Here is a 14095-nt window from a genome sequence, read left to right as displayed (position 1 = left end):
CCAGCTGGGCAGCAACTTTATTTTAAGCAAAATATGTACACATGTGAAGGGAGATCCCATCATGTACCTAAACCCCAGATGTCCAAACCCAATTCTGCCATCTGGTCCCTGACATTTGTCTGGCTGTCAGAGCGGCCTTCCACAGCCTGGCAACCAAAAGTTATAGGTCAGGGCAGGTCCAAGGAGTGGTCAGCCCTGAGCAGAATGCTGGGGTCACTCAGGCAGTTCCTCTGTCCACAGAGCCCAATGGTGACTCCTGAGAGCAAAGTCCCCAGCTCAGCCAAGCGGGTCATGCAAAGGGGCACTGGGTGGACCATGGACTTGCTCCTGGAAGCTTGTGGAAAAGGTGGCTGTTGATGCCCTCACCACTGTGGGCCATTGCAGCCTAGGCACAGAGCCTGGCACAGTATGGCCAGGCCTGGGGACATGCACAGTGACAGGAGCCACAGCACAGGCCACCCGAGGTCCCAGCTAGACAAACTCGGGCCTGCTCTCCGGGCCAGTGCCTGCTATGACATGCCTGTCACCATGCATCATGGCGGGCAGCGGACTCTCAGCTACATTGTTGGACTGGTTGGTGTTGTACTGGGCCAGCCCCTCCCAGTCACCATCCTCCCCAGCTGAGGGTCCCAGCTGCTCCTCACTGCCGCTGTCCCCAGCCTCCTCCACGCTGGCCTCACTGCTCTGCTTCTCCAAGAAGCTGAGGTGGTGCAAGGCTCCCCCCTCTGCCGGGGACAGCAGCTCTGGGGCCTCCTCCAGTTCTGAGTCAGAGTCATTGGAGGCAACATGGGATTCTGGTAGGTCTGTGAGAGGGAGAGACAGAGGCAGAGACATGAGACAGAGGGAGAGACAGGGAGAGGTATCTCCCATTGAGCTCCCTAGGCCGATCCACTCACCTGGGCCTCTGTCCTCAGCCTCTTCCTGCAGGGGGAAGGCAGCCTCCTCGTTGGCCTCCGAGTAGGGTACCTGGAGCAACACCTCAGCCCGCTGGGTGGGCATCCCATACTGCAGGGGTGGCAGGGAGGTCAGGGAGGGGCCTGGAATCCAGCCCGTCCAAGCTCCATTTTCTGGCTTGTAAATTAGCCACATTTTTTAAATCTCTAACAGTTGTCACCACCCGCTGCATCTGAGGCTGAGGGCCCTGTTCCCATGTCATGAGTGACAGCTCTCCCAGCAGGGGCAGCAGGCTCTGGCAGTTGGGTTGGGTCCTGCAGGGACAGCCAGCAAGGACACTGTGATCCTGAGGCCACACCCAGTCTTGTCTCTGGAGACCAGGGACCTGTTGCCCAAACCCCAAGAGATGCCTAAAGACAGATAAAGACTCAGGCAAAGGGACTGAATACCAGAGCGGGGCCCTGGCCAGGTGGCTCGGTTGGTTGGAGCATTGTCTTGTACGCCAAAAAGTTGTGGATTTAATTCCCAGTCAGGATGTGTATGAGAGGCAACTGATTTTTCTTAGAGAAACATCGATGTGAGAAACGAGTTGCAGGCTCGATCTCCCCGTAGGGGGCATGCAGGAGGCAGCCAATGAATGATTCTCATCATTGATGTTTCTCTTTCTCCCTCTCCCTTCCTCTCTGAAATCAGTAACAAAACATATCCTCAGGTAAGAATTTAAAAATATATATACTAGAGCAGGGGGCTGTTGGGACACACAGACCTGCAGAAACAAAAACTGTTGGCTTAAAATTAAGACCCAGCAGCCAGGTAAAGTAGCAAGTTGGACCCAGCCAAGGGTCTGGCTGTAGGGCACAGGATGAGCCAACACCTCTGCACTGAGTGGGGTATCCCCCAGATTTGAGCCCACACTTTGCTTAAAGGACCCCTTGGAGGCTGTCCCTGTGGAAACCAGACACCTCCCAGTCCTCCCCCATCTGCATCCCCCTATGAGCAGACCCTTGCACCTTCCCCTGATCCACCTGCCACCTCACCTGTCCCCTGTTCTCTTCAGGCTTTTCCTCGAAAACCAGGTCATAGTGTGTGATGAGGGTCTCCACGATGCGGGCCTGGTGGGGGTAGTCGACCAGGGAGGAGAGGGACACGGTGGCCTCTGTGGGCCGTGGCCGCAGCAGCGTGGGCCCGAATACAATGCCTAGATTCCCGGGGGTCATCTTGTTGTCCTGCTCTACCTCCACAATCCTGAGGAGTCGAGGGGTGCAGAAGCAGGTGAGAGTGGCTCCCTGGGCCCAGCCACCCTGGACCCCTGCCTGGCTGACCCTCACCTGCGCAGGTGCTGCAGCAGGTACTGCAGTGAGGCCTTGTTCTCGGATGGCAGGTCACGCAGGAGCTCCCGCAACCGGCCGACCATAGCCATGACCACAGCCTCACTCTCAGCCGTATCCGGACAATTCCGGGACGCTGCCTTCGCTTCAGCCTCTGCCTTCAGACTGTCCTTGGCCAGCCCCACAAGCTCATGGTAGAGGCGGAAGGAGATGAGTGGCTCAGGCAGCTGCCAAGTGACAGGTGGGGGCAGGAGGAGTGGGGATGGGGGGTGTCATCAGTGATCCTGGCCCAGTCCCCTCCTGTCCTTCCCTGGCCATGCCCCTAGCATCAGCCCGACCCCTGCCAGGTGCTGGTCCCACCCCAACCCATAACCAGATCTGCTCCTGCCCTGGCCATATCCCTGACCTAGCAGCCCACAACCCCAAGAAGCCCCGCCCCTGCCAGGCACAGGTCCTGCCCAGTATCTGCTCTTCCCCCATGGGGCTCACCTGGCGCAGGTAGAGTTTAAGGACATTGCTGATGTCGTGGGGCGAGGCCTGCGACAGCTCCACCAGCTCCTTGCCGTTTTCGAAGGCCTGGCACAGCTTCTCCACACGCGTCTTCACCCCATTCACCCGGTATATGCCCTGTGGGGGTCCACGGTCAACCTCAGCCCACACCTGCCTCCCCTCCCTGTGCTTCTAGGATGAAGCCCCTGCTGCTGTCCCCACAGTAGTCACCTTTGTGCGCAGAGCCCGCCGCTCGATCTCACAAACACACTTCTTGACAATGAAGGGCACGCCATCGGGAGTGCCACGGGCTGCCTGGCCGAAGTCCTGGCCAAAGAGCTGCAGGCGGCCCTGAAGCTTCTTGTGTCCACACTGGATGGCCAGGGTCTCCAGACACTTCTTGTGGCAGGCCAGGCAGCACTGGGGGCAGTGCACAGTGAGCAGAGAGCCTGGGTCCCCCTTCCCTCCTCCCTGAAGCCCTCATTACCCAGTACCCCACAGGGCAGTTTCTGAAAGTCCCGATGGTCACTCCCAGAGTTCCCTGTGCTCCACATGGGACCTTCTAGCCATCCCTGGGGCCCCCACTCACCTCCTCGCACTCGGCGCCATGGAAGTAGACATAGCTGTTGCACTCCCGGCACTTGGCTGGGGAACGGAGCTTTCGGAGCCTGTGAGTTCGGGCTGCCTTGGAAAGTCCCATGTGGCGGAAGGGCCCACTGGGCACAGCCACTGGAAGCTCAGGGGTCATGCCATTGAGGTCAGCTGGGGGTGGGACAGGTGGTCATTGTCGCCAAGGCAGGTCAGGACCAGGCCCACAGGCAGAGTCTAAACCCCTCTCCCCTTACTGCCGGGGTCAGAGGCCCCTTACCCTGCTCAAAGGCCGATGCCCCTGCACTGCCCTCCTGGTCCACCAGCTCCTCGCTGGATGACATGGTGCCGCTGGACGACATCCGTTCAAACTTCTTAAAGTCCCCTGAGCAGGAAATAGGGATGTCAGATACCCCAAGCCCAGAGGGAGCAGCATCTGGTTGGCCAGCTGTTCCCCCAAGGGCCCTCTCCATCACCCTGACCACATGGTGAGCTGTCCCCAGCCAGCAGGGCAGGTCCTTCACCTGAGCCAGGGCTGGGGTCCAGACTGCCATCAGAGTCTGGGATGGAGGTTGGCCATGACTTGTGCACCTGGTGTCCACGCCCACCTGCAGAATGGGGCATCCAGTGAAGGGCTGAGTGGGGCTGAGAAGGGCTGGAGGGAGGCCTCACCCACTCCATAATCCTGCCAGGCACCCACCCCCACTGGGCACTCACCCCTGCGCTCCTTGGCAAGCATCCCATCGCTGGGTCCACCTTCATCAGGGGGGCCGCTAGCAGCCTCCGCAGCGTCACCAACATTGAAGCTGCCTTTCCGGGCACGCATGACAGGGGACCTGGTGGGAATAAAAGCCAGAAGGAGGAGCCATGATGGGGGTCAGAGGCCTCATCATGCTTACCCCCATCTCAGGTGCGAAGCCGGCTCCCAGGGCACGTGCACACAGCCATACCAGTTGCTCGTGGGGACATGAGGCTCAAAGTCGTAGTGCACATCAGGCTCCTCATCACGCTGCAACTGGCGCACGTGGGAGGCGTACTGCTGGCCCGGATCATAGAGCTTGCTGCTCTCACACAGCATCTGGAAGTGCACAGGCAGTGGGGCCGTCTGCATGTGCATCATCTGGTAGTAGGAGATGGTCGCCTGAGGGAGGTGGGGCATAGGCAGTGAGGTCAGCAGTTTGCACGGGTAGCTGCGCAGCCTGCCAGCAGCCAGAGCCTGGGAGCACCTGGCACCCACCGACTTGATGGTCTGGTCACTCTGCCGGATGACCTCCTGGATCTGTCGAAGCGCCGTCACCTTGGTGTCCTCCAGCTCCTGCTTCTGTGTCTTGGCATCCGCCACACATGTGCGGTATGTGGCCATGGCTTCCTCTGCCTGGGGTGGGGGTAGGGGGTGCACAGAGAGACCTCAGCCTGGGATTCAAGACCCACACAGAAACCCAGCCAGCAGAACGGTGGGAGGGCTTTCCCGGCAGAATAGAGGTGGGGAACTCCACACAGTGTGTGAGAACTGCCCCTCCCACTCACACCCACCTTGTTCTTGGCCTCCTCTTCCAAGCGCCGCCGCTTGTCCAGGGCCTTGGAGACTGTGCCCCCTGCTCCAGGCCCAGTGCCCACCTGCTCCTCCTCCGTCTTGGCCACCAGCAGGCGGGCCTTGTCATGGTCCTCACAGCGCTGCACGTAGCCCTGTTTGGCCTTGCGAAGGTTGGACTCTGCCTCTTGCTGTGGGCGTGAAAGCAAAGAGACCATTTCCAAACTGTCCTTCAACTGAGCTAGGTCCTGGCTTTCCCCACTTCCCACCCCAGCAGCCAGACACCGAGTCGGGCACCACCACCACCCACGTCCCATGGTAACATCCCATGGCCCAGAGGGCAAACAGGCACCTGCCCAAGAACTGACAGTAGAAAAATAGGAGGTGCCACCTATCATGGGACGCCAGGAGGAACTGGATCAATCTGGTGTGCCCATCTGACAGCCCGGGAAGCTGAGGCATAGCTAAGCTCTGAACGAGGCACAGCCTTCATCCGCCCCTGACACCTATACCCACCCCTGTCAGAGCGGCTGGTGACGCACACGCTCTTTCACTTCCCCTCTCAGAGAGAACAGTGCAGCCGCCCAGGCAGGAAGTCAAGCACCCTCTGGGTGGGCAGGAAGGCACTTAGTCAAAACCCATGGGCCTTCTGGGGCCACACCTTGCAGCCTGCACCTTCAAAGGCTTAAAGGTAAAGAACTGGTATAGGTACTAGGAGAAACCACGGGGGGATTTTTTAAATAAAAAATTTCAGTGCAAGACACAAAACCCAGAAACCATAAAAGAAAAGACTATTGCCCTGGCCAGTGTTGCTTAGTGCTTAGACCGTCGGCCCATGCACCAAAGGGTCATGGGTTTGAGTCCCAGTCAAGGGCACATATCTGAGTTGCAGATTCGATACCTGGCCTCAGTTGGGGCGTGTGCAGGAAGCAACCAATTGGTGTACCTCTCTCACATGGTTGTTTCTCTCCCTGCCCCTCTCTCTCTCCATCCCTCCCTCCCTTGCTACTCTCTGTAAAAATCAATGGAAAAAATACCTTCGGGTGAGGATTAACAAAAGAAAAGACTACTGCTGGCAATCGCAGGTTTCTACCTGGTAAAATAGGCCAAGGAGTGGATCTTAACACACACCATCAGAGGCTGAGTTCTTTAATATGTAAAGAGCTCTGGCAAATCAATAAGAAACAGACCACAGTCCAATCCAGAGGGAGCAAAGGATATGGACCGAGCTTCACAAAGCGGGGGAAAGTGCAGCTCTGGTTCGAGCGGGTAGCTCGTACACTCACACCCCAACCCAGCCATTCCCTTTCAGGCAGAGATCTGAAATAAATGCTTGATCACATATCCAAAAGGGCACAGGCTTGTCACAGCAGTGGTGTTTGAAACAGCAACAGCTCAGCAACAATTAAAATACCCATCAATAGAGATTTAGTGAAATAAGTCACGTGATCTCTGCCGCTAAGCACCTGTAAAGGGCCTGGGAAAAGGGAGGAGGGTGGACTGAGGTGGAGCACTCCTCTGGATGTGGGGTGAGTGTAAGAGACCAGACAGGTGCTCAGTAAGTCAACGAGTGTACAGGAGGCAGGAAACCACAGTTTGGTGCAGGTCCATGCCTGGGACTGCAGCTCAGAGGCCAGCCCGCCCCACCCTTACCCGCCCGCCTGCCTCCCAAAGTACCAGCTTCCTCTGGGCACGGTGCCAGGACTCCTTGATTTCCTTCCTGCGCTTCTCGTGCTCAAGCCGCCGCAGGTTCAGGGGCTGGGGTGAGATGGGCCGTGAGCAGGAGACCCTGGTAACCCCCCTCCTCGCCCAGCCTCCGGGGGGCAGCCCACCTGCATGAAGGTCTGGGTCTGCAGCGTGATCACTGCCTGCAGCAAGCTGTGCCCGAACTCCAGGTCCTGCTCCAGGGCCAGCGAGTAGATGGACAGGAGGGGCATGTGGGGCTTTTGGAGAGGGCGGCAGTTAGAGGGGTGGAACAGCACCCAGGCCCTCCTGGGAGCCCTCCCTGGTTCCCTCGGGTTCCCTCAGCCACCACCATAGCATAGACAGGGGGCCCCTTCCTTTTGGCCCTTCTCAGTTGCAGGGACTCACACCCAGGCCCGTGGCCCCACCTCCTGCATGACACTCTGTCTGCAGTTGTGGACAATCTTCTGCAGGCCTTTGGCAAAGTCCATCTCTGCAGGGCAGAGAAGGGGAGTCAGTGCAGAGGGGAGAGGAGTGAGCAAGGGGTACGTGAGGGGAGGGGGTCCCCTGGCAGATCTCACCCCAGGCCAGCACTCACCCAGGGCAGTCCGCTTCTCCAGGTAGCCAATGAGGTCCTTCATGTACTTCGCCATGTTCTTAGCGTAGTTCAGGGCCACATCTACGCCTCCCTCACAGCGTTGCAGCAGCATGTCCACCTCCTCGGGCAGCACGCAGCCTGCAGAGCGGCCTCTCAGCCCAGGCTCCACCCTCCAGCACACCCTCAGTCCCAGTCCTCTGCCCCTCCACCCACCATTCAAGCAAATGCCCGCCCAGTGTGTGTGGCTCAGAGACTCACCAGCATCACAGTCCTCAGCGCAAGGGAGGGCGCCCTCACTTCCCTGTCCGTACAGGTTCTCCATGGACTGTGCAGGGGGAGTGCAGGTGAGCCCAGCCCTGTGCTGGGTCCCAGGTGATGTCCACCCATCAGGAGACCATCACCGCCCCCAGACAGAGAAGGCCATCCCTGCTCACCTGGCTCGAGTCCCCAGGGGGCACTGACAGGAGGGTGCTGCTGTCCACTTCACCCATGAGGAACTCGGACACGCTGCAGGGTCAGGGCTGTCAGTATCCAGAGGTACAAGGGCCCCACACACCCCTGCTCCCGCCCACAGGGCCCGCGCTCACGTGCTGCTGAAGGAGACGGCAATGGTCTCCAAGGCCTTCTCAAACTCCTGCTTGTCTGCCTCATTGTTGCACTCGTAATGGAAGGCTGGCGGGCAGAGACAAGGACGAGGAGGCTTGGCTCACTTTGGGATGTGACCACCCCTACAACTAAGTGAAGGGGGCCCTGAGCCCAGGGAAATCATTGGAGCAAGTGTGCCCATCAAACTCCTAGCTATCCTTCAAAACCCACTTCAAACATCCCCTCCTCCAGGAAGCCCTTCCAGGCAGAGAGCCCTTGCTGCTCTGCCCTGGCCAGCTGACCTTTGACCTTGGCAATGAGGGTGCCCGCAGCTGTGAGCGTTTCCACAGTGTTCAGCAGTGGGTACTTGCAGATGACCTGGCGCATCACTCGTAAGGCCTCGCCCAGGCACTCATGGGCCAGCGGCCGGCGGGCCTCCAGGAGGTCTGCGGGCAGAGCAGGTATGAGCAGGGAGGGAGTGGGTGGCCCCAGAGACAACCTGCCCATGTATTCCTCAAAGATCCTGTCCCCAGGTGGGAAAACTGAGGCAGAGGTGGGAGGGGGCAGCTGCCCGAGGCTTACTATGGGACGTCAGGTAGGGCACTGTCCCTCTCTTGGCTGCTGGCCAGGGCAATAAAGGCCAGACCTTGGCCTAGGCCAGCCGTGGTCAAACTACGGCCCGCGGGCCGGATCCGGCCCGTTTGAAATGAATAAAACTAAAAAAAAAAGACCGTACCCTTTTATGTAATGATGTTTACTTTGAATTTATATTAGTTCACACAAACACTCCATCCATGCTTTTGTTCCGGCCCTCCGGTCCAGTTTAAGAACCCATTGTGGCCCTCGAGTCAAAAAGTTTGCCCACCCCTGGTCTAGGCAGTCCCTTCTGCTCAGAACACTTTCCTCATCCCTCCAGAAAGCAAACTGCTTGTCCTTCAAGTTGCAGTCCTGGTACCTCCTCCTCCCTGCAGCCCACCTGGCCCCTTCCCTGCCCCAACCCTTCTGGGCTGCTCAGGCTCTATCCAGCTCTCTCCCTTCCCTGCCTGCCTGGATACCAGGCCTCAAGCACCCTGTTATCTCACACTCTCCCAACAGCTGCCCCATAATACAGGCACTGTCATCATCCCCATTTTGCAGATGAAGAAACTGAAGCACAGAGAGGGAAAGTCATTTCTCAAGGATCACACAGCTTTTCCACCTACACTATGTTTGAAGGCATGAGAACGACACACAGAAGGACCCTGCCTGGCTTTATCTCCAGGGCAAAGGGGAACCCTAGGCCAGTGATGGTGAACCTATGACACGCGTGTCAGAGGTGACACGCGAACTCATTTTTTTTGGTTGATTTTTGTTAAATGGCATTTAAATATAAAAAATAAATATCAAAAATATAAATCTTTGTTTTACTATGGTTGCAAATATCAAAAAATTTCTATACGTGACACGGCACCAGAGTTAAGTTAGGGTTTTTCAAAATGCTGACACGCCGAGCTCAAAAGCTTCGCCATCACTGCCCTAGGTGGTGATGGAGCACAGGGGGTCAAGGTTAGCTCTGTATCTTAGAACTGTGGTTTTAGATGCTCTCTTCAGATGTTCTGAAAAGCAGCATGTGCAGGCAGAACAGTGTGTGCAAAACACACCAATAAAAACAAAACCGTAGCAGTGTCTGTAAGGGGAGGGGACAATTAGGTGCTAAGACCCAGGAGGCCTGGGGGCCGGCTGGGATGACAGCTCTGACACCTGTTGGCCTTCTGTCTCTGTGCCTGGTGGGCCTGCTCAGAACATAAGTGGAACCTGAAAACAGGCCCGACCCTTGTCAGCACTGAGGACCCCTTGGGATGGCCCTCGTGCCTTGAAACCTGGGGGGTCCTGACACCGAAGCCAACTCAGAGGCATAAAGGGGCTTCAGGAATCCAGGGAAGATGCTGGGGAAAGGCCAGGCCAGGCCCCTTCCCAGGACATTCCTTCCACACACCTGGCCCCTCGCCCTTGTGTTGCCTGGCCTCAGCCACCCGGGTCCCTGCAGCACCCCCACCTGGAAGCTGACGCCAGGGAAGCCGACTCCAGAGAAGCCTGGACATGTTCAGCTTGGCACGGCCAAGCCAAGTGCAGCAGCTGCTGCGTCCCCAAGCACCATGTGCTCCCAGAGGGCTGGGGACCCCGCTCCCTGCCTGTCCCTTCACCTCGGGGTCCCATGCAGCAGCATACTGGTCCCCAAGACAACACACAATATGCTGAGAACACCTGGTAGCAGTCACTGTAAGCCTCAGGTGTCTTATCTGTGAATCAGGGCAACCATAAGCCCTGAGTGTACAGTTGCCCTGATTCACAGATAAGACACCTGAGGCTTAGAGAGGGAGGCAGCTGGTCCAAGGTCTCACAGCTGGACAAGCAGGGGCAGCACAGGATTCAAACCCACAACCCCACTGCTCCAGTCTCTTTCCCAGGCCCAGGACGCCTGAGGCATGATGAAGTGTGTCCCCAACCCTATCCCAACCGCCTCCAGGACTCAGCCCCACCCAGACCAGGCCTCCAAGGAAGTGCCAGAATAGGAAAGGAACCGAGATTAGCGAGTTTCCCCAGGAAAGAGCTCAGGCCCTGCCTCTGTGACCAGATAACCTTGGGAGTTCCCACTCCCACCCAGAAGGGGCTGGGCCTCTACACAGAGCTCCTCATTAGCGCCCTGAAGACACAGAGGCCACTCAGGCTGAGGTTGGATCTGGCCCTGACCCCTCCTTAGCTGGGTGAGCCGGAGATCAGTGCCCCACTCCTGGCCTCAGTTTTCCCATCTATAAAATGGGTGCCTAGGGCGAGCTGGTCAGAGCACTTGGTGTGGTCTTGGCACTGTGGTTTCCGGGAGGAGCAGGCAGCACACAAGGTGCTGTGCCTGCCTGGTTTGAGGTGCCTGCCAGGGACAAACAGGAAACAGATGAAAATAACTCAGCAGGAAGCCAGGCTGTCAGTCTTGTGGAGGAGAAAACGGAACTGCCATCCCACAAGCTGCTCCCTCCTGCAGCTCACATGCTGTCCTTCCTGCCCCTTGTCCCTTCTGACTCTCTCCATCAGACCTCAGCCTGCCTCTAGCCCACCTCGGCCCAACACACAAGTCCGACCGCTGCTCTAACACTCTGTGGATCCCCACTGCCCTCAGGATAATGTCCAGGATCCTTCTCCCTGTCATCCTCAATCCCTTCAGCTTCACACACTTCATATACCAGCAAATCTCCTTCCTCCGAACACAACTCCATTTCATGTTTCTGAGCCAGTGCACATGACGTCCCCTGTGCTTCAATGCCTTGCCCTCCTAGTTTCCACCAAACTCCTACACATCCCTGAAAGCCCTAGCTGCAGCGGTTGCTTCCATAAAGATCCCCTTCTGAGCCTCCCCAAGTCCTCCTCTTTACCTTGCCTGGACCCCACCGGGTTTGGGGTATCTGTATCTACCTCAGTCTACCCCCGCCCCAGGCCTCAGTGTCCCTGCTGGCTCTCACCATCACGTAGAACATACTCCTTGAGCTTCTCCAGGCCCTCGGCGAAGCGGGCCACATCGACCAGGAGCTGGGAGATGTCCTCCACGGCATCGGGCCAGGCCCCCTCAGCGGGTGGTTCGGCGGGGCTGGCGGCTGTCAGTGGGCTTCGGTGGCTCCGGCCTAGCGTCCAGGAAGTGGCACCGGGCAGAGGGAAGCCGGCAGCGCTGGCATGGCGGCTCAGGCTGGTGGGCCTCTTGAGCGTGCCTGTGGCCTTGGCGTTGGAGCTCAGTGGCTCCAGGCTGGGTCCCTGGTACAGAGCATCCGCCCCATCTTTCCTGGGCAGCTCCTGGAGCGGGGCGGGGGTGATGGAGGGGGTAAGGCAAGTGCTCTGGCCCAGGTACTACCTCAGTTTCTTCAAAAGTGAAATGGGGTTCGGGGGGGGGGGGTCTTCAACCTGACCCCATGAGGGTCAGAGGCCAGAGGTCAGAGGGCTGAGATTTGGGGCCATGCCCCTCCCACACCTGTTACCCAACATCCTCTTCCCCAGAGCTTTCACAAACAACGTCTACCCAAACCACAGCCAGGGGCGGGGCCTGCAGGGGCGCGGGTACCCCACTTCCTGGTGGGGGAGGGCGGGCCAGAAGAGGGTCCCAGCCCCTGTAGCCCACCTCAGGCTGTGGCAGACGCACCCAATCCCTGGTAACAACACCTCTGTCAACTCCTGGAGACCCCTGAGCCCCATAAACACCACGAGACTGTGTACACCCCCTGGGCCCGGGCGGCCCTACACAGGGGGACCCTGTTAGATACTCTGCTGTGCCATGGCTCTCACATCCAACAGCAACGGAGCCCCCAAATTCTGAGCCCCACCCTACAGAGCCCACAACCAAAGGTTGCCCCTAAGCTGGCACCGCCACCCCACTCCCTGGGTCCCACAGCCGGCCGTGGGCCAGATGAGGGAGGCCATGGCCACCCCAAAGGCCTCCTACCATGAGCCGAATGCCAGGGTCCTGGCTGGACCTGCGCGGCACCTGCAGCCCTGCCTGGTGGGGGCTGTAGCTGGCGTGAGCCCCCCATCGCAGGCCCAACATGTTGCTTCTGGGCCCCGGCCCTGCCGCCCAAGCAGAGGGCGCACCCTGTCCCCCTGTGGCCCCAAGGTCCCCACCCGCTCCTCCTCCCCAAAGAGGCTCACTCACTCCCGAGGGCTGCGGGCTGGGGCTTCCCGCCCGGTTCTTTTTCGAGATCGAAGGGGTTTTCATGAGTTCGCGCTTCTTCCTGGAGAACATGGTGGGGCCGGCAGAGCAGCGCAGGCAGCAGGCGCGGGTGGAGCAGCCGGGGGTCTGGGCGCCGCAGCTCCAGGAGCTGACCACCTCAGGACCACATAGTCCCCAGCCACCCCCTCCCCAGCTGTCAGGCCCACGTGACAGGCCCAGCCCTCATTGGCCCGCCCTCCCCCCACAGGAAAAGGCCTCCGGAGGTGGTGACGCAGACCCACCCCCCCAACCTTCAACCTCCCGGGCCTCAGCCTGCCCCTCCACAGAGTGGGCTTGAAGGGGGGGTCCCAGGCCCCGCCCCAGCCCCGCCCCCAGCCCAGACTCCGCCTCCCCAGTTTCCACTTTTAGGAGCTCTGCGTGTGCATTGGACTGAGCGCCCCCTGTTGGCACGGTGGGGCACAAGGAAGCACAGGCTGACTGTACAGACACACCCAGATGCAGGCAGGAGGACACTGCCGGGGGCAGGAGCAGCACAGGGACACCGACCCATGGGCACAATGACATGGGAATAGACGCGCTCTCGGGCACAGTGACATGCAGGGACACTGATGCACACGCATGCTCAGACGACAAAGCTCTGCAGATGAAATGGATGACCTGGAGCTTTGCAGTCAGACCTGGGACACAGACACCCTCCCTCCAGTCCCCCGGTCCTCTCATGGGGGTCCCCATCCTATGTCCCCGGCAACCCCTCACCCTCGGAGACCCCAGGGCCTGGGCTCCACAGGGCATAGCAGGTCACTCCCTCAGCCTGGCGTCTGCACTGGCCTCGGCTCATCTCCCTACCCCCATGCCCCACCCTGCCTTCCAGGGACACACAGGCTGATCACCGACATGCTGGGTAGCAGGGCTGACAACACTCCTGAGGCCACCCGCACCTCCTCACATCCTGGTATCAGCCATGTGTCCAGAACCCCGCCTCCCTCCCTCTGCCCTCCCTGGACCTCCTTCCCCTCCCCCATGACCACCTGTTCTTTTGGAGCCTCCCCAGCCTGGGTCCTCTCCCCCACACTTCCAGAGACCCACCCCCCAGTCCCCAACTCCCTTACCCAACACCAACCCTCACTGACCTCAGGTGGGAAGGGTGGATCTCCCGGGCACAGGGCATGTGGGCTGCAGCTCCTTATGCCAAACCCAGCCTACAGGCCCAGGCCCATCTGCACACCCAGCTGAGAAGTCCCTTCTGCCCACCACTCATTGCTCCGGGGGCCAAGACCAGGTGGTAAGGGCAGACTGGCTAGCTGGCGAGCTTCCAGCCTGGGCAGCAAGCCTGAGTTCCCGATATCCCAGCCCCCCCCACCACTGGACTTCTCTAAGCTGCTCTGGACATTCCCACGCCCTGACCTCATGCCCACGTCATGGCCAGGCACTCACTGGGACTGTCCTCAGGCACCAGACCCACGTGGGCACTAGGGACCCTGGGACTAGTGTCCAGGTTCTATGAATCCCACATAAAACCCACGTCCCAGGCCCACCAGACGCCTTCCCAGCTGGGGGTCCAGGCGGCTGGAGCTGGGTTCTCGCCTGTGCCCGATGAGTTGCATGTGTCCACAAGCCCATGCATGCACACACTCCAGCTGGATCCAGATGAGTGCACAGAGCCATCTGTGGACACACGTGCAGCCCAGCACACAGACACACATGCACAGTTTCAC

General features: G+C 59.2%; 1 protein-coding gene across 1 annotated transcript; it reads right to left on the bottom strand.

The window, feature by feature from the left end:
- On the bottom strand, positions 1–12575 carry ARHGAP45 (Rho GTPase activating protein 45). Its single transcript, XM_070415637.1, has 23 exons — positions 12363–12575; positions 11188–11512; positions 7999–8142; positions 7699–7783; positions 7546–7618; positions 7370–7436; positions 7112–7249; positions 6942–7006; positions 6663–6773; positions 6508–6588; positions 4833–5021; positions 4537–4674; positions 4250–4440; positions 4017–4135; positions 3824–3907; positions 3580–3684; positions 3301–3473; positions 2943–3131; positions 2712–2849; positions 2223–2449; positions 1932–2139; positions 897–1005; positions 1–803 (listed from the first exon to the last, which is right to left on the bottom strand). Exons 1-23 carry the CDS (start codon positions 12450–12452, stop codon positions 472–474), a joined length of 3381 nt encoding a protein of 1126 aa, XP_070271738.1. The 5' UTR covers positions 12453–12575; the 3' UTR covers positions 1–471.
- Between the last annotated feature and the right edge of the window lie 1520 nt (positions 12576–14095).

Source organism: Myotis yumanensis, unplaced genomic scaffold (assembly GCF_028538775.1).
Source record: "Myotis yumanensis isolate MYYU_CA2020_CCGP unplaced genomic scaffold, mMyoYum1.0.hap1 SCAF_5, whole genome shotgun sequence".
Lineage (NCBI taxonomy): Eukaryota > Metazoa > Chordata > Mammalia > Chiroptera > Vespertilionidae > Myotis > Myotis yumanensis.
The sequence above is the reverse complement of the archived record's forward strand: the minus strand, read 5'-3'. Positions and strand labels throughout refer to the sequence as shown.

Bases quoted from the DNA above. Each gene is read 5' to 3' on its own strand.
- ARHGAP45 (XM_070415637.1), bottom strand. From the start codon at position 12,452: ATGTTCTCCAGGAAGAAGCGCGAACTCATGAAAACCCCTTCGATCTCG. The intron at 4,675-4,832 runs GTGGGTGTGAGT...CCCCCACCCCAG, and splicing joins AAGAGGAGGCCAAGAACAAG to GCAGAGGAAGCCATGGCCAC. The intron at 1,006-1,931 runs GTGAGGTGGCAG...CCACCCCTGCAG, and splicing joins CTGAAGAGAACAGGGGACAG to TATGGGATGCCCACCCAGCG.